Source organism: Thalassophryne amazonica, chromosome 15, assembly GCF_902500255.1.
Source record: "Thalassophryne amazonica chromosome 15, fThaAma1.1, whole genome shotgun sequence".
Lineage (NCBI taxonomy): Eukaryota > Metazoa > Chordata > Actinopteri > Batrachoidiformes > Batrachoididae > Thalassophryne > Thalassophryne amazonica.
This window is the reverse complement of record NC_047117.1, coordinates 36,978,048-36,996,062: the sequence shown is the minus strand read 5'-3', so window position 1 is coordinate 36,996,062 and position 18,015 is coordinate 36,978,048. Positions and strand designations below refer to the sequence as shown.

The 18,015-nt window shown below is 43.9% G+C and overlaps 1 protein-coding gene across 1 annotated transcript in view; it reads right to left on the bottom strand.

The window, feature by feature from the left end:
• Window positions 1–17,748, bottom strand: part of adra1d (adrenoceptor alpha 1D) — a 69,546-nt gene extending 51,798 nt beyond the window's left edge. Inside the window, exon 1 of the mRNA XM_034188860.1 lies at window positions 16,513–17,748. Within this exon, the coding sequence (XP_034044751.1) occupies window positions 16,513–17,449 (937 nt within the window). The 5' untranslated portion in view covers window positions 17,450–17,748. The remainder of the gene's footprint in view (window positions 1–16,512) is intronic.
• Between the last annotated feature and the right edge of the window lie 267 nt (window positions 17,749–18,015).

The following is an 18,015-nucleotide window of genomic DNA, read 5'->3' as shown; positions in this document are numbered from 1 at the left end:
GTCTATAGCAGTATTTGCTGCAATTCTAACATTGTGTGGATGTTGTTGTATTCCATGTCTCCGAGGCCTTGTAAATAGAATGATAACCACAGCAATAAGTCCAGGACCAGGAGGGGGTCCAGCATCATATCCACTTCTGGGGACAGATGACGACAAGGAGGACGATGGCTCTCCTGACCTGTACCCAGACCAATGGAAGTATGATGACCCAGACACCGATGATGGTGACAATGATGACATCACCTCTGGGGTGTAAGCCTATAGAGAAAACATACCATGATGAACCTCTTAGTGAAAATCTCAAAAAGAAGTGCTAAGCTGAGTGATGCCTACTGTATGTTTAACAGGCGATAAACAGGAGGGGAATGTTAAAGATTTTGTATATATGTTATCACTGTTAAACGTTTGTACATTTGTCTTCTTTCTCATGAGAACGGTGTTGTGCTGTTTTGCACTTCACCCTGAGAACGTACGTGTATTCAACCTTGTTTTAGCTTTGTCTTCTTTCTCATGAGAACGGAGATGTGCTGTTTTGCACCTGTCTTAATGCAATCCTGAGAATTCAATTTTGTTTTAGCACTCTGGGGTCAATCTGAACTGGGAATGAAGGACTGGATGTACTTATTGTTATAACATAACTTTGTTTTCGTAGCCGCTAACGACTGGGAGTAAAAGAACTGAAGGTTGAATTTTGACTGATTGTGATGCTTAGTGTTCCAGGCAGATGCAAAACAGCTGATAACTGCAACAGACGAACGAGATGTGCTGACCTGAAGTGTTCTTCCTTACAGCTGCACTTGACGTATGCGTTTATGTTATGGGAAGAAACTTGTCTTGCGTCATTACCCCCACCCTTAGGACAAGTTTCTTGTTTATGTGATGAGGGCGTCTCTTAATAAAAAGAGCGGAAAAGCAGGCCAGACTTTAGTGTAGCCTTGGTGTACAGCCTGGCCGCACTCCGCGCGTAATATTTGACTTTCTGTCTCACTGGTGTTTCTTGACTCTGTTTGTCTTGTTAAAGGTTTTAAAAATGTTTGGAGGAGAAAATACCCAACACTACGTTTAATCTGCGTGGAATTTAATAAACGCAATCCGAATTTCAGACATATTATATATATTAGTCTGGAACAAAGAGGAAAACAGTGTTGTAAAGAACAATAATAAAGACGTTAAAGAGCAAACTTCACTATCAGGAAGCGAGCGTAGCTCATAGCAGCTCCCATTGAAAACTAGAAGCACTCAGAGAGTGCAAACCAGTGTTGCCAGATAGGAAATATGCAACTATCATACCAAAACCTCAAAATTATCATATTTTGGGAGAAATTATCGTACACAAACAAAACGCATACAACGTAGCTATTTTAGCGTTTTTTTTTTATTTCCAAAGAATTTTATGTCATATTTTTAAACAGTAATTCACAATATCCCTATAGTAATGGGAAAACTATTGCACAAAAAGAACACTAATGCACAAGCAAATGCACTACTAGACTAGAAAGATTTTTTTCTGTGAAGGGACACAAACGTGTTAATTACCAGACTAGCTGCTAGGCTCAAAAGTTGTGTGTGTGTGTGTAGTGATGGTGACGGGGGTGGGCTAAGCTACGTATGTGCGCATGTGCAGCCAAAACAGTCTACATTACAGGTCAGTTGTCTCGGGCCCAGGGAGGGAGGGGCAGGGCCGAGAATTGGGAACGCATTACTTTGTATGGAGAGGGGGTGGGCTTTCAAATGACTTTGTTCCGGGCCGGCCAAAGCTAGCAGCAGCCCTGTGTGTGGTGTGTCTTTGATGCCGCCTGAGTGCAACGCCTGCAAAATGATTCTTGGGTGTCAGAGAGAGATGCGTGTTTGGGCAACCAACTGAACTTATCGTACATTTTGGATTTTTTTCCCATTATTGATCGTACATCGTACAGAGGGCAAAACTATCGTACAAATACGATAATTATCGTACATCTGGCAACACTGGTGCAGGCCATGGGGTCCACTGACGCCATAACATCTACATGCCGTGGAATCATTGAACCTAAAAAGTCTAACAATGATGTTTGCTCAGTAGTAAAAAAGTTTCATCTGCTGTGACTGGATAGCATGTATCCTTAGCACTTGGCATCACAGTTTATTGCAACTTGCACCTTTCCCAGAAGCTACTGTCATCTGAGCACTGATATTGATATTGCATGTGCTTATAGACAAAAACAATAAGAGACAAAATTCAATTTATTTTTTAACTAAACTGCAATATATGAATGTTTTAACATTTATGAAACACTTCTCTAAACAAGGCCATAGGGTCACTGACCCAAAAGAGATTCCCTCCTTGGCACAGTGATCTATTTCTTTTTGTCTCTTTCTCTAAAATTGTATATAATAATCATTAGATTGTTAATATATAAACAAAAATAAATGTAAAAAATATTACAATTTGAAAACAAATGCACCCGAACGTGATGACAGCTGCAACTGGCTGCTTTCAGTGATGCCGGTATTTGGTTAGACTCTTTCTCTCCGATTGTTCTGTCTGAGTTATTTTCATTAGTTACTTCATCCAAACCATCAACATGTTTATTAGACCCCATTCCTACCAGGCTGCTCAAGGAAGCCCTACCATTATTTAATGCTTCGATCTTAAATATGATCAATCTATCTTTGTTAGTTGGCTATGTACCACAGGCTTAAAAAGCCATCACTTGACCCAGCTATCTTAGCTAATTATAGGCCAATCTCCAACCTTCCTTTTCTCTCAAAAATTCTTGAAAGGGTAGTTGTAAAACAGCTAACTGATCATCTGCAGAGGAATGGTCTATTTGAAGAGTTTCAGTCAGGTTTTAGAATTCATCATAGTACAGAAACAGCATTAGTGAAGGTTACAAATGATCTTCTTATGGCCTCGGACAGTGGACTCATCTCTGTGCTTGTTCTGTTAGACCTCAGTGCTGCTTTTGATACTGTTTACCATAAAATTTTATTACAGAGATTAGAGCATGCCATAGGTATTAAAGGCACTGCGCTGCGGTGGTTTGAATCATATTTGTCTAATAGATTACAATTTGTTCATGTAAATGGGGAATCTTCTTCACAGACTAAAGTTAATTATGGAGTTCCACAAGGTTCTGTGCTAGGACCAATTTTATTCACTTTATACATGCTTCCCTTAGGCAGTATTATTAGACGGTATTGCTTACATTTTCATTGTTACGCAGATGATAGCCAGCTTTATCTATCCATGAAGCCAGAGGACACACACCAATTAGCTAAACTGCAGGATTGTCTTACAGACATAAAGACATGGATGGCCTCTAATTTCCTGCTTTTAAACTCAGATAAAACTGAAGTTATTGTACTTGGCCCTACAAATCTTAGAAACATGGTGTCTAACCAGATCCTTACTCTGGATGGCATTACCCTGACCTCTAGTAATACTGTGAGAAATCTTGGAGTCATTTTTGATCAGGATATGTCATTCAAAGCGCATATTAAACAAATATGTAGGACTGCTTTTTTGCATTTACGCAATATCTCTAAAATCAGAAAGGTCTTGTCTCAGAGTGATGCTGAAAAACTAATTCATGCATTTATTTCCTCTAGGCTGGACTATTGTAATTCATTATTATCAGGTTGTCCTAAAAGTTTCCTAAAAAGCCTTCAGTTAATTCAAAATGCTGCAGCTAGAGTACTAACGGGGACTAGAAGGAGAGAGCATATCTCACCCATATTGGCCTCTCTTCATTGGCTTCCTGTTAATTCTAGAATAGAATTTAAAATTCTTCTTCTTACTTATAAGGTTTTGAATAATCAGGTCCCATCTTATCTTAGGGACCTCGTAGTACCATATCACCCCAATAGAGCGCTTCGCTCTCAGACTGCAGGCTTACTTGTAGTTCCTAGGGTTTGTAAGAGTAGAATGGGAGGCAGAGCCTTCAGCTTTCAGGCTCCTCTCCTGTGGAACCAGCTCCCAATTCAGATCAGGGAGACAGACACCCTCTCTACTTTTAAGATTAGGCTTAAACTTTCCTTTTTGCTAAAGCTTATAGTTAGGGCTGGATCAGGTGACCCTGAACCATCCCTTAGTTATGCTGCTATAGACGTAGACTGCTGGGGGGTTCCCATGATGCACTGTTTCTTTCTCTTTTTGCTCTGTATGCACCACTCTGCATTTAATCATTAGTGATCGATCTCTGCTCCCCTCCACAGCATGTCTTTTTCCTGGTTCTCTCCCTCAGCCCCAACCAGTCCCAGCAGAAGACTGCCCCTCCCTGAGCCTGGTTCTGCTGGAGGTTTCTTCCTGTTAAAAGGGAGTTTTTCCTTCCCACTGTAGCCAAGTGCTTGCTCACAGGGGGTCGTTTTGACCGTTGGGGTTTTACATAATTATTGTATGGCCTTGCCTTACAATATAAAGCGCCTTGGGGCAACTGTTTGTTGTGATTTGGCGCTATATAAAAAAATTGATTGATTGATTGATTGATATATATAGATATATATATATATATATATATATATATATATATATATATATATATATATATATATATATATATATCAATCAACCATCAACTTTTTTCTTATATAGCGCCAAATCACAACAAACAGTTGCCCCAAGGCGCTCCATATTGTAAGGCAAGGCCATACAATAATTATGAAAAACCCCAACGGTCAAAACGACCCCCTGTGAGCAAGCACTTGGCAACAGTGGGAAGGAAAAACTCCCTTTTAACAGGAAGAAACTTCCAGCAGAACCAGGCTCAGGGAGGGGCAGTCTTCTGCTGAGACTGGTTGGGGCTGAGGGAAAAAGCAAAAAGCTTCAGATAACTGTCGCTGAGATAGATGATGACTGGAGTGCAGTTTTAAGCAGAAACGAGGCAATAATCTATGAATTGTTGCTGAAGCACTGAAATGACGCACGTGCAGTGAAGGCACAGTGAATGTGCCCTCCCCCTTCTGGGCTCCTTCAGCCTGACTGTTGCAGACAGCCTGGAGCCAAGAATGATTTTAGCGTTTTACAAACCTTTTTGACTGTTAAACCTTACTCACTTCACCACCAAAAAAAAAATGTTATTGGACTGAAAGTTATCGGAACAAAATTTATCAGAAGATAATTGGTCCGATAATGGTTTTAAAACTTATCTGAAAAGCTAATCCGATAATGAAAACATTATCTTCGATAATTATCTGTTATCGGATTATCTGAACTGTGCCCACCACTGCCTAAAGGAATACAAACAGAAATGTTATTCATACATCAGAATATTTAAAGATATCCAGGACAACCTTTCATTGTATCTAAAATTTTACTGAGAAATGTATGCCTAAGCTCTGTGTTGGGGAGTATTTGGAATACATGTATTTAGAATACATATTCAGAGTACTCATTTTGAGTAACTATATTTAGGTTCTTTTTTATTCGAGGGTATTTAGAATACAGTTACTTTCCAAAAATCATAGGAATACATCATGGTACAAGTACTTAGTCATTACATATCAGCCTTATCTTGCACAACATTTGCAAGAGAATTAAATGACCAGATGGGTCAGACTAAGGGCAGTTCAGAAGCTCCCATGACCATTACAAAATCAAGGACCGAGACGTCGCCCAGTATGGCGGAGCTGGGGCCCCGCCCTGGAGCCAGTCCTGGTATTGGGTCTCGCGCACGAGTGCCTGGTGGTCAGGCCTTAGCCCACGGGGCCCGGCTGCCCTCCTGTGGGTTCACCACCTGCGGGGGGGGGGGGGCATGGGGGTCGGGTGCAGAGAGGATTAGGTGGCAGTAGAGGGCGGGTTGCCCGGTGGCCCGGTCCACACTCACAGCTCCTGGCTGTTGGGATGTGGAATGTCACCTTGCTGGGGGGACGGAGCCTGAGATTGTGTGGGAGGTTGAGAGATACCAACTAGAGATAGTCAGGCTCACCTCCGCGCACAGATTGGGGTCTGGTACACGACTCCTTGAGAGGGGCTAGACGCTCCACTTTTCTGGCGTTGCCCACGGGGAGAGACAGAGAGCTGGGGTAGCATTGCTTATTGCTCCCCAGCTCAGTCGCCATGTGTTGGAGTTCACTCCGGTGAATGAGAGGGTCGCGTCCCTATGCCTTCAGGTCGGGGACAGGTCTCTCACTGTTGTCTCAGCCTACGGGCCGAGTGGCAGTGCAGAGTACCTGACCTTCTTGGAGTCCCTGGGAGGGGTACTAGATATTGCTCCGACTGGGGACTCCATTGTTCTCCTGGGGGATATCAACGCCCACGTGGGTGGCGACAGTGAGACCTGGAGGGGGGTGATCGGGAAGCACGGCCTCCCTGATCTGAACCCGAGTGGTGTTCACTTGTTGGACTTCTGTGCCAGTCACAGTTTGTCCATCACAAACACCACGTTCAAGCACAAGGGTGTCCATATGTGCACGTGGCACCACGACACACTGAGCTGGAGGTCGATGATCGACTTTGCAGTCGTATCATCTGACCTTCGGCCATGTGTCTCGGACACTTGGGCGAAGAGAGGGGCTGAGCTGTCGACCAATCACCACCTGGTGGTGAGTTGAATCCGCTGGGAGGGGAGGAAGCCGGTCAGACCTGGCAGGCCCAAACGTATCATGAGGGTCTGCTGGGAACAACTGGCGGAACCCTGTGTCAGCGAGGTCTTCAACTCCCACCTCTGGGAGCGCTTCGCCCAGATCCCGGGGGAGGGTGGTGGCATGGAGTCTGAGTGGACCATGTTCTCCACCTCCATTGTCGATGCAGCTGCTCGTAGCTGCGGTCACAAGGTCTCTGATGCCTGTCGCGGCGGCAATCCCTGAACCTGGTGGTGGACGCCAGAAGTAAGGGATGCCGTCAAGCTGAAGAAGGAGTCCTACTTGTCTTTGTTGGTAAGTGGGACCCCGGAGGCAGCTGACAGGTACCGGCAGGCCAAGCATGCTGCAGCCCGTGTGGTTGCAGAGGCAAAAACCCAGGTCTGGGAGGAGTTCGGGGAGGCCATGGAGGAGGACTATCGGTCAGCCTCGAAGAAATCTGGCAAACGGTCCGACGCCTCAGGAGGCGGAAGCAGCTCTCCACCAGCACTGTCTACGGTGCGGGTGGGGAGCTGTTGACTGTGACTGGGGATGTTGTCGGGCGGTGGAAGGAATACTTCGAGGATCTCCTCAATCCCATCATCACGTCTTCCGAAGAGGAAGCAGAGACTGGGGATTCAGAGGCGGACTCGTCCATTACCCAGGCTGAAGTCACCGAGGTGGTTAGAACGCTCCTCGGTAGCAAGGCTACTGAGGTGGATGAAATCCGTCCTGAGTACCTTAAGTCTCTGGATGTTGTGGGACTGTCTTGGTTGACACGCCTCTGCAACATTGCGTGGCAGTCGGGGACAGTGCCTCTGGATTGGCAGACCGGGGTGGTGGTCCCTCTGTTTAAGAAGGGGGACCGGAGGGTGTGTTGCAACTACAGGTGGATCACACTCCTCAGCCTCCCCGGTAAGGTCTATTCCAGAGTACTGGAGAGGAGAATTTGACCGATAGTCGAATCTCGGATTCAGGAGGAGCAGTGTGGTTTTCGTCCTGGTCGCGGCACACTGGACAGGCTCTACACACTCCATCGGGTGCTCGAGGGATCATGGGAATTCATCCAACCAGTCCACTGGATCTGGAGAAGACATTCGACCATGTCCATCGGGGCACCCTGTGGGGGGTGCTCCGGTTGTATGGGGCCTGGGATCCTTTGCTAAAGGCTATCCAGTCCCTGTACGACCACAGCAGGAGCTTGGTTTGCATTGCCGGTAGTAAGTCAAACCTGTTTCCAGTGCACGTTGGCCTCCGCCAGGGCTGCCCTTTGTCACCGGTTCTGTTCATTATCTTTATGGACAGAATTTCTAGGCACAGCCAGGGTGTAGAGGGGGAATGGTTTGGGAACCACAGAATCTCATCTCTGCTGTTGGTGGACGATGTGGTTCTGTTGGCTTCGTCAAATCAGGACCTTCAGTGTGCACTGGGGTGGTTTGCAGCCGAGTGTGAGGCATCCGGGATGAAAATCAGCACCTCCAAATCTGAGGCCATGGTTCTCGACCGGAAAAAGGTGCCTTGCCCTCTTCAGGTCAGTGGAGTGTCCTTGCCTCAAGTGGAGGAGTTTAAGTATCTCGGGGTCTTGTTCACGAGTGAGGGGCGGATGGAGCATTAGATCGACAGATGGATCAGTGCAGCATCTGCAGTGATGCGGTCGCTGTATCGGACCGTCATGGTGAAGAGAGAGCTGAGTAGGGGAGCAAAGCTCTGGATTTACTGATCAATCTACATTCCGACCCTCACCTATGGTCATGAGATTTGGCTCATGACCGAAAGAATGAGATCGCGAGTACAAGCGGCCGAGATGAGTTTCCTCCGCAGGGTGGCTGGGCGCTCCCTTATAGATAGGGTGAGGAGCCCAGTCACTCGGGAGGAGCTCAAAGTCGAGCCGCTGCTCCTCCATATCGAAAGGAGCCAGCTGAGGTGGCTTGAGCATCTTTTCTAGATGCCCCCTGGACGCCTCGCTGGAGAGGTGTTCCGGGCACATCCCATCGGGAGGAGGCCCCGGGGAAGACCCAGGACATGCTGGAGAGGGACTATGTCTCTCGGCTGAATTGGGAATGCCTTGGGGTTCCCCCAGATTTGCTGGGGGAGGTATGTGTGGATCGGGAGGTCTGGGCGGATTTGCTTGAGCTGCCGTCCCCGCAACCCGACTCCGGATAAAGCGGAAGAAAATGGATGGGTGAGTGGATGGATGGATGGATGCATGGATGGATGGATGGATGGATGGAATGACTGATCACATAACACAGAATGGAGTGACACATTGGTCTAGGCACTGAACGAATAAGGGGGCATGACTGGCTGCCAACAGCAGCTGCTATTGAGATCTCTGCTCCTGGATGTCACAGCTGGGGAACACATACCATGTTTTCAATCAATCAATCAATCAATCAATCAATCAATCAATTAATCAATCAATCAATCAATTTTATTTATATAGCGCCAAATCACAACAAACAGTTGCCCCAAGGCGCCTTATATTCTAAGGCAAGGCCATACAATAATTACGGAAAAACCCCAACGGTCAAAACGACCCCCTGTGAGCAAGCACTTGGCAACAGTGGGAAGGAAAAATTCCCTTTTAACAGGAAGAAACCTCCAGCAGAACCAGGTTCAGGGAGGGGCAGTCTTCTGCTGGGACTGGTTGGGGCTGATGGAGAGAACCAGGAAAAAGACATGCTGTGGAGGGGAGCAGAACTCAATCTCTAATGATTAAATGCAGAGTGGTGCATACAGAGCAAAAAGAGAAAGAAACACTCAGTGCATCATGGGAACCCCCCAGCAGTCTAAGTCTATAGCAGCATAACTAAGGGATGGCTTAGGGTCACCTGATCCAGCCCTAACTATAAGCTTTAGCAAAAAGGAAAGTTTTAAGCCTAATCTTAAAAGTAGAGAGGGTGTCTGTCTCCCTGATCCAAATTGGGACTGGTTCCACAGGAAAGGAGCCTGAAAGCTGAAGGCTCTGCCTCCCATTCTACTCTTAAAAACCCTAGGAACTACAAGTAAGCCTGCAGTCTGAGAGCTAAGCGCTCTATTGGGGTGATATGGTACTATGAGGTCCCTAAGATAAGATGGGACATGATTATTCAAAACCTTATAAGTAAGAAGAAGAATTTTAAATTCTATTCTGGAATTAACAGGGAGCCAATGAAGAGAAGCCAATATGGGTGAAATATGCTCTCTCCTTCTAGTACCTGTCAGTACTCTAGCTGCAGCATTTTGAATTAACTGAAGGCTTTTCAGGGAACTTTTAGGACAACCTGATAATAATGAATTACAATAGTCCAGCCTAGAAGAAATAAATGCATGAATTAGCTTTTCAGCATTACTCTGAGACAAGACCTTTCTAATTTTAGAGATATTGCGCAAATGCAAAAAAGCAGTCCTACATATTTGCTTAATATGCGCATTGAAGGACATAACCTGATCAAAAATGACTCCAAGATTTCTCACATTATTACTGGAGGTCAGGGTAATGCCATCCAGAGTAAGGATCTGGTTAGACACCATGTTTCTAAGATTTGTGGGGCCAAGTACAATAACTTCAGTTTTATCTGAATTTAAAAGCAGGAAATTAGAGGTCATCCATATCTTTATGTCTGAAAGACATTCCTGCAGTTTAGCTAATTGGTGTGTGTCCTCTGGCTTCATGGATAGATAAAGCTGGGTATCATCTGCGTAACAATGAAAATTTAAGCAAAGCTTTCTAATAATACTGCCTAAGGGAAGCATGTATAAAGTGAATAAAATCGGTCCTAGCACAGAACCTTGTGGAACTCCATAATTAACCTTAGTCCGTGAAGAAGACTCCCCATTTACATGAACAAACTGTAATCTATTAGATAAATATGATTCAAACCACTGCAGCGCAGTGCCTTTAATACCTATGGCATGCTCTAATATCTGTAATAAAATTTTATGGTCAACAGTATCAAAAGCTGCACTGAGGTCTAACAGGATGAGCACAGAGATGGGTCCACTGTCTGAGGCCATAAGAAGATCATTTGTAACCTTCACTAATGCTGTTTCTGTACTATGATGAATTCTGAAACCTGACTGAAACTCTTTAAATAGACCATTCCTCTGCAGATGATCAGTTAGCTGTTTTACAACTACCCTTTCAAGAATTTTTGAGAGAAAAGGAAGGTTGAAGATTGGCCTATAATTAGCTAAGATAGCTGGGTCAAGTGATGGCTTTTTAAGTAATGGTTTAATTACTGCCACCTTAAAAGCCTGTGGTACATAGCCAACTAACAAAGATAGATTGATCATATTTAAGATCGAAGCATTAATTAATGGTAGGGCTTCCTTGAGCAGCCTGGTAGGAATGGGGTCTAATAGACATGTTGATGGTTTGGAGGAAGTGACTAATGAAAATAACTCAGACAGAACAATCGGAGAGAAAGAGTCTAACCAAATACCAGCATTACTGAAAGCAGCCGAACATAAAGATATGTCTTTGGGATGGTTATGAATAATTTTTTCTCTAATAGTTAAAATTTTATTTGCAAAGAAAGTCATGAAGTCATTACTAGTTAAAGGAATACTCGGCCCAATAGAGCTCTGACTCTTTGTCAGCCTGGCTACAGTGCACCTCATTTTTTTGGACACCACTCAGACAGCCAGCAATTCAAGGAGAACATGCGGTTGTCCACTTGAGAGATTCAATAAAATGCGGTGTTTTTATGGTGTGTGGTTTTTATTTATTTTTTCTTCCACAGCAGAGGCGCGATGTGGTGCAACATGTTACAGCTGCTCGCACTGTGTTCATGTGCGCGCAGGAGTGTACACGAAACCATCGCCGGTGTGTCATGCACACCTTTGTGTCCATGCATCCTTCATGACAGCAGGTGGAATGTTTTGTGGTTCCCCATTTCATGTTTGATTCGCAGATTTTCTTCCCATTTCTGCAGCTTTCGTGTTATGTGTGAAGGGGGCCTCAATATTGTCATATCAATATGATATATGATATGACTATGATTTCACGCAAAGTGCAGCAACAGTGAAAATTAAGCATTCTTAAAGAAAAATTGTAATAATACCACATTCATTTTGCACTCATAACGTTCAGATACAATGCCCTCCAAAGGTATTGGAACACTTGGTATTTCACACATTTTAATTTCTTTATGCCATTGCAAATACAAGAAATACAAAAAATATAAAGAATAAAAATGTCTAAAATTATTTTCCTCAAACTCAAACTAAAAGCAAATCTCTAAAACTTGATGATACCTGTAAATAATAATCAGTTTTATTGCCTGTTTTCTTCAGACAAGTCAGGGTATGGAAATGAACATTTCTAAGTCACTGAATATGTCTTTGACTTTATTTACATCAATTATGAAGAAATACAAAAGTTTCTTTCTTCAAAACAAATCTAGGCTTGCATCTCAGATGTACGTTCTGGCAAATTGTAGCTAAATGTTTGTGTCTTCTTTTTAAGAAAATCCTCCTCTACACCACTTCATCAGGAAGTGGTATTTTATATTTTTAATTAAGTCATATCAAGTTGTAGACATTTGCTTTAAGTTTGAGTTTAAGGAAGATAACTTTAGATTTATTTATTTATTTGTATTTGAAATGGCATAAACAAATTCAAATGTGTGAAAAACCCTGTTCCAATACTTGTTACTACAGTTCAGAAACACTCCGTGGCATGTATTTTTAAGTTAACTGCATCGTCCTGGTGTCATAAAATCCTGGTGTCTAAAATACACTCTATTACAGAGTGAAATCAGCTCTACCATCTTGTCAAATCAAGTGTTTCTACTATAATAAGAGTTGATTTAGCACTGTGATAGAGTATATTTATATGTATTTGGACTGGGACCAAATGTTATCCCAGCAGAGTAAATTTTACTCTGCAAAGTTTACTGTGCAGCTGCCACAGCCACGCCATAAGACTGGAAGCACCAGGGCCCAAAACTCTTGACACCTTTGTGTGTATACTCTGAAATGTCTGTCACACTATGACAGATTAAGGACACATAAGAGTAACACGAAATTATGATATTCATTCATGCCCATTTTTTTGTACAAGGCCTTTTCTCATTTGTTAAATGCATTCCTTCTCTGTTGATGTAACAATGCAAGTTCAGTGGAAAGCTTTGTGTGTGCTCAAAACTTTGAGTGGACATCAGACAGCTTTCTTTCACATTTGTTAACTATTTTGTCATGTACTTTTGTTACTTCTATAATACTCATGTGCTCATATCCTGTGGTTGTCCAATGCGTCAGGCTTTTGATTGGCCAAAGCTCCAGTGCGAGGTGTGAATACAGCACAAGGGGAGAGAGAACAATTGCCAACACAGAAACATAAAGCACAGCAGTTCATAAAGCCAAGGCCAAACTGAAGAAAAAGACAAATTGCCTGTGTGCATTTTTATCTGGATGTCAGAGCACACTCTGTGGATTCTCTTGGTGAGAAGGTGCTACAGAAAAAGAAGGTTATTTGCTGTCCTCGCTGTTGCAGTTGCAGTGAATGCCACCAAAGTGGAGAGGATGCTGTTAGCGCACGAATGTAGTGAGGAAGTGTGAAGACATGATTCCCGAGCTAGCCAGATTCTAGCCACATTTGTGTTCAGATCTCTGCAAAACCCACTCAAATCAGGCTCCCCCAGGGCACGTATATGTTTTGCAATAGAGAAATTCGCTCTGCTGATAGCGGCTCTTTATGTTGCCAGTGGAAGTGTGATGTCATCTGTCTATCAGAGCCCCAAATCCACTGGAGAGCAATGGGTTAAGTGACATTTTATATACAGTGGCTTGTAAACGTATTCAGCCCCAGGGGCAGTCCTGGAGGTGGGCCGGGATCGCGGGGGGGGGGGCACGACCGTGCGGGGAAAAAAAAAAGGTCAAAAAAAAAAAAACGGGGTGGGGGGGGTTGTCCTGACGGGGGGGTTCGTGGTTACAACGCGCTCAACCTTTGTTCAGAATCAGCTTCTTATCACTGGTAACGATGCGGCTTTCCCCTCACTCATTCCCGCAAACGGTCCACAGACTTTAATAGCAACACAAAGCATTCAGCGAAACGAGACGAGTCACTGGATAAATGCTGGGCTTTGTCCTGCCCATCGGACGCTCAAAGTGTCTGGGGGTCTATGGGGTAGTGGGCTGGCCTCGGCCGGCCCGGACGCTCAGCTGCTGCATGATGATTGGATGATCTGCCTGAGGCTGAATCCCTTTTTGATTGACAGCGAAATGAGCGAATCAGCGATCTTTTGGTGTAAACATCCGTGGGAGCATTTTCATTCTTTTCTGAGTTGAACCGGAGACTTTCCTAATCCTCTTAGCGGCATTTTCTTTGTTAAAAACGACTAGCGACAAATCGAGTTTCTATTTCTGGTGGGTTTTTTTGTAGCTGCTTGTGTTTGGAGACTGACTTCTCTTCTATCACTCTTTCTGACTTCTATCGCAGTTTCTGTCCCTATCGAGCAGCGGGTGCTGCTGAGGTCCTCCACCGTCACAAAGCACTCACAGGCGGACACACTTCACACTAGTCTCGCGCCAGTCCCAGCTAGCGAGCTAGCTAGGTTGCAAGCTGCACATAATGGCAGACAATTTGAATGTTGTGGATCGGATTTTGGCGAAGCCATTTGATAGTCTTCCTTACGAAGAAGCCATGGCTGCTGTCATGGCTTCAGCTCTCAATGGTTTGCAGGCCAAAGTTAAAGCAATAGCCCCCAGTGCAATGTTTGTGCATTGCTATGCACACAGACTGAATCTGGTTCTGTCTCAGGGGGCTAAATGCTTATCTGAGTGCAGAATGTTTTTTGCATCACTCTCTGTTTGCCACATTTTTCTCAAAATCCACAAAGAGGATGTCTTTTCTTGAGTCTGCAGGCTGCTCAAGGTTGCCCAGAAATGCTCCTACTCGATGGAATTTCACATCACGGATAGTGAGCAGTGGGGCAAACAATTATGATGCCCTCCTGCAAACTTTTCAGATGATCATTGCAGATAAGTCCATGGATGATGACACATTAGACTGTGCCAATTTCTTTGTGTTTGTTATTGCAGTAGTCATTAAAACCGGAAATTTGTTCTTGAAAATAGCTGCTGTGAGTTAATTTGTGGGATTGTGGGTGTTCTGGACGAAGTTCTGGGCGGAGGTGGTGGCCATGTTAGTGTGTGCGGGGGGGGGGGGGGGGGCACGCAGAGGGTTTCGCCCGGGGAGTAAATCACTCTAGGACCGCCACTGTTCAGCCCCTTGGTATTTCACATATTTTAATTTGTTTATGGCATTTCAAATACAAAAAGTAAACCAGGCTTCTCAATATAAAATAAATAAATAAATAAATAAATAAATAAAATTATCTTCCTTAAACTCAAACTGAAAGTAAATATCTACAACCCGATATAAATTTATTAAAAATATAAAGCCAAGATGATGGGTTGCATAAGTAATGGGCCCCTTTGGTATAATACCTGTAAATAATTAGTTTTATTGACAGTTTTCTTCAGATGAGTCACGGGATGGATGCAGGAACATTTCCAAGTCACTGAATATGTCTTGGAGTTTATTTACATCATTTCTAAAAAAAAAAAACAAAAAACAGTATGGGTATGGTAAATCTATGGTAAATCTGTGTGGAGTAGACACTTCTCAAAAACTGAGTGACTGTGCAAGAAGGAGAAGAGTGAGTAAAGCCACCAAGACACCAAGACAACCCAGAAGAAGTTATTGGTTTGCACAGTGCAAGTTTTGGATTTTATATCCCCAGTTATACAGATTCATAATGAAGTGGAGCAGAGGAGGATTTTCTTAAAAAGATCTGAAAGTTCACTTACAATTTGCCAGAAGGTACATCTGAGATGCAAGCCTAGATTTGATGCTTTAGTGAAAGAAGACCCTCATCTATACCACTTCATCATGAAGCTATACAACTGGAGATACAAAGCGTGGAATTTGCACAGTGCACAATTTCTCCAATCACAGCCACAGAAGCCTAAACTTTTTCTGGGTTGTCTGGGTGTCTTGGTGGCTTCCTCACTCTTCTCCTTCTTGCACAGTCACTCAGTTTTTGAGAACTGTCTACTCCACACAGATTTACCATAGAGTGCCATATTGTTTGTATTTCTTCATAATTGATGTTCAAGACATATTCAGTGACTCGGAAAACTGGCAATTAAACTGATTATTTACAGGTATTATACCAAAGGAGCTGATTACTTATGCAACCCATCATCCTGGCTTTTATAGTTTTAATTAATTTATATCAGGTTGTAGAGATTTGTTTGCAGTTTGAGTCTAAGGAAGATAATTATAGAATTTTTTTTTATATTGAGAAACCTGATTTACTTTTTGTATTTGAATACCATATCAAATTAAAATGTGTGAAAATACCAAGGCCTGTCTGCATGAACTGAACTTTTGCAAGCCACTGTGTGTGTGTGTTGTGTGTGTGTGTGTGTGTGTGTGTGTGTGTGTGTGTGTGTGTGTGTGTGTGTGTGTGTGTGTGTGTGTGTGTGTGGCTAATGGATTGTTAGTATGAAAACTTGCTGGTGTAACATGACGTAATGATTACTGGCTAATGTTAGTATGAGCTGAGTGTCTCCATTGTGTGCAACAAGATTTACAATTTGCTTAAAAACATACCTACACTTAAAGTTACAATTTTACTTAGAAAAGTCACTGCATATTTACATGTAATCTTACACGTTGCCTGAAAAAAGAAAAAAACAAAAAAAAAACAATAAGGGAGCAGCCAAAGGGTCTTACTTTAGTGATATAATCCTATTTAACTTGGCTGTTAATAATTTATGTAATTTTGTTGCTTTTATTTCATGATGCCGTTGTTCATATTTGTCATATTTCATGTTCCATACATGTATATCGTGCTCTGGGCTGTCTTACAGATGGTTGGTGGAGCAGCTCTCCCTGCTGACTCGTGTTACAGCTGTACCGGTCTCCCCTACATGCACATTTTCAACTGATTTACAGCAAATATAAAAATGAAATAAAACACATACCCATCGGCAGAAAGAAGAAAAAGGGCAACCAGCACAGGATGAACATCCCCACAACGACGGCGAGGGTTTTAGCAGCTTTTTTCTCTCTGGAGAACTTCATTAAACGCACAGAAAGTGAACTTCTGAACGGGTGCGTTTTGTTGCTTTTGGAGCTGGACGCACGCGCTTCGTCCGGCGCGTTGCGGCAGTGGATCCGCAGAACCACTTCCACGGACTTACTTCTCTCTCGTTTGACGCCCGCTTCCAAACTCTTAGTAGTTCTGCGGGCAACCACGTAGACCCGAAAATACATGAAGAGAATGACGAGGAGCGGGAGATAGAAGGAGAAAAGGGAGGAGAAGATCGCATATCCGGGCTCCTCCGTGATCCGACAGATGCTGTCGTCCACAGGCGGGGGTTCCTTCCACCCGAGCAGCGGCCCCACGGAGATGATCGTGGACAGAAGCCACACCAGCACTAAAATCGCTGCCGCTTTCCTCTCGGTCATGATGCTGGGGTATTTCAGGCAGTGTCTGACCCCGATGTAGCGGTCGATGGAGATGATGCAGAGGCTGAGGATGGACGCTGTGCAGCACAGAACGTCCACCGCTGCCCAGATGTTACAGAAAACACGACCGAACACCCAGCAGCCCAGAACCTCCAAGGACGCGGAGAAAGGCAGCACGATGACGCCGAGCAGCAGGTCGGCTATGGCCAAATTCACGATGAAGAAGTTGGTGACAGTCTGCAGGTGTTTGTTGCAGACCACGGAGAGGATCACCAGAATGTTGCCAACGATCGCCGCCAAAATAAACACGGACAGAAAAAGTCCCACTCCGACGATCTGCGAGTCGACACTGAAGTTCTTACAGCTCGTTTGATTCCACACAGACGCGTTGGAGTCGTCGGTAAAATAGATCCCATAGCCGATCGCGTCGCTCCAGTTAGAAAGTCTCATTTTGAATCATTATAAGTCAATGAAGTAAGTTATGCACTGCGCCTTGTTTCCTCCCAGAAAATCAGCAGGCGTCCTCTTCGAAATACTGAAGAATTATCAATTAAAAATGGCTTAAAAGCAAAAATATTTGTGCCTGATTTGAGCATTTTTTTCCCCCTGAAAACAAACAAACAAGCAAAAAAACACACAAAAAAAACAAAAACAACAAAACATAAATTTACAAGGAGGGAAGGGTGGGGGTTGGATAATTCCCTTCTTGGTGAAATAAATATATTATTCATAAAATCAGACCCACTGAGAGGGTTTTTCCATCCTCATGTGTGCGATCACACAGCAAAGAGCTGCTCGGGCGCGTCTGAGCGCACAGCTCCACCCACGCTGCGCGTCACTGTCGGGGAACTTACCTCAACATCTTCTGAGGGACAAGTGTGAAGGTTGAGCTGCACAGATGCACAGATGTGCCTTAGGGAGAACTTGGAAGAAAAAGCAGAGTGCCAAACAAACAAACATTACCAGCAAAAACAATATTCCAAAACACATTAATGTGGATCAGATCCGGGTCAGAC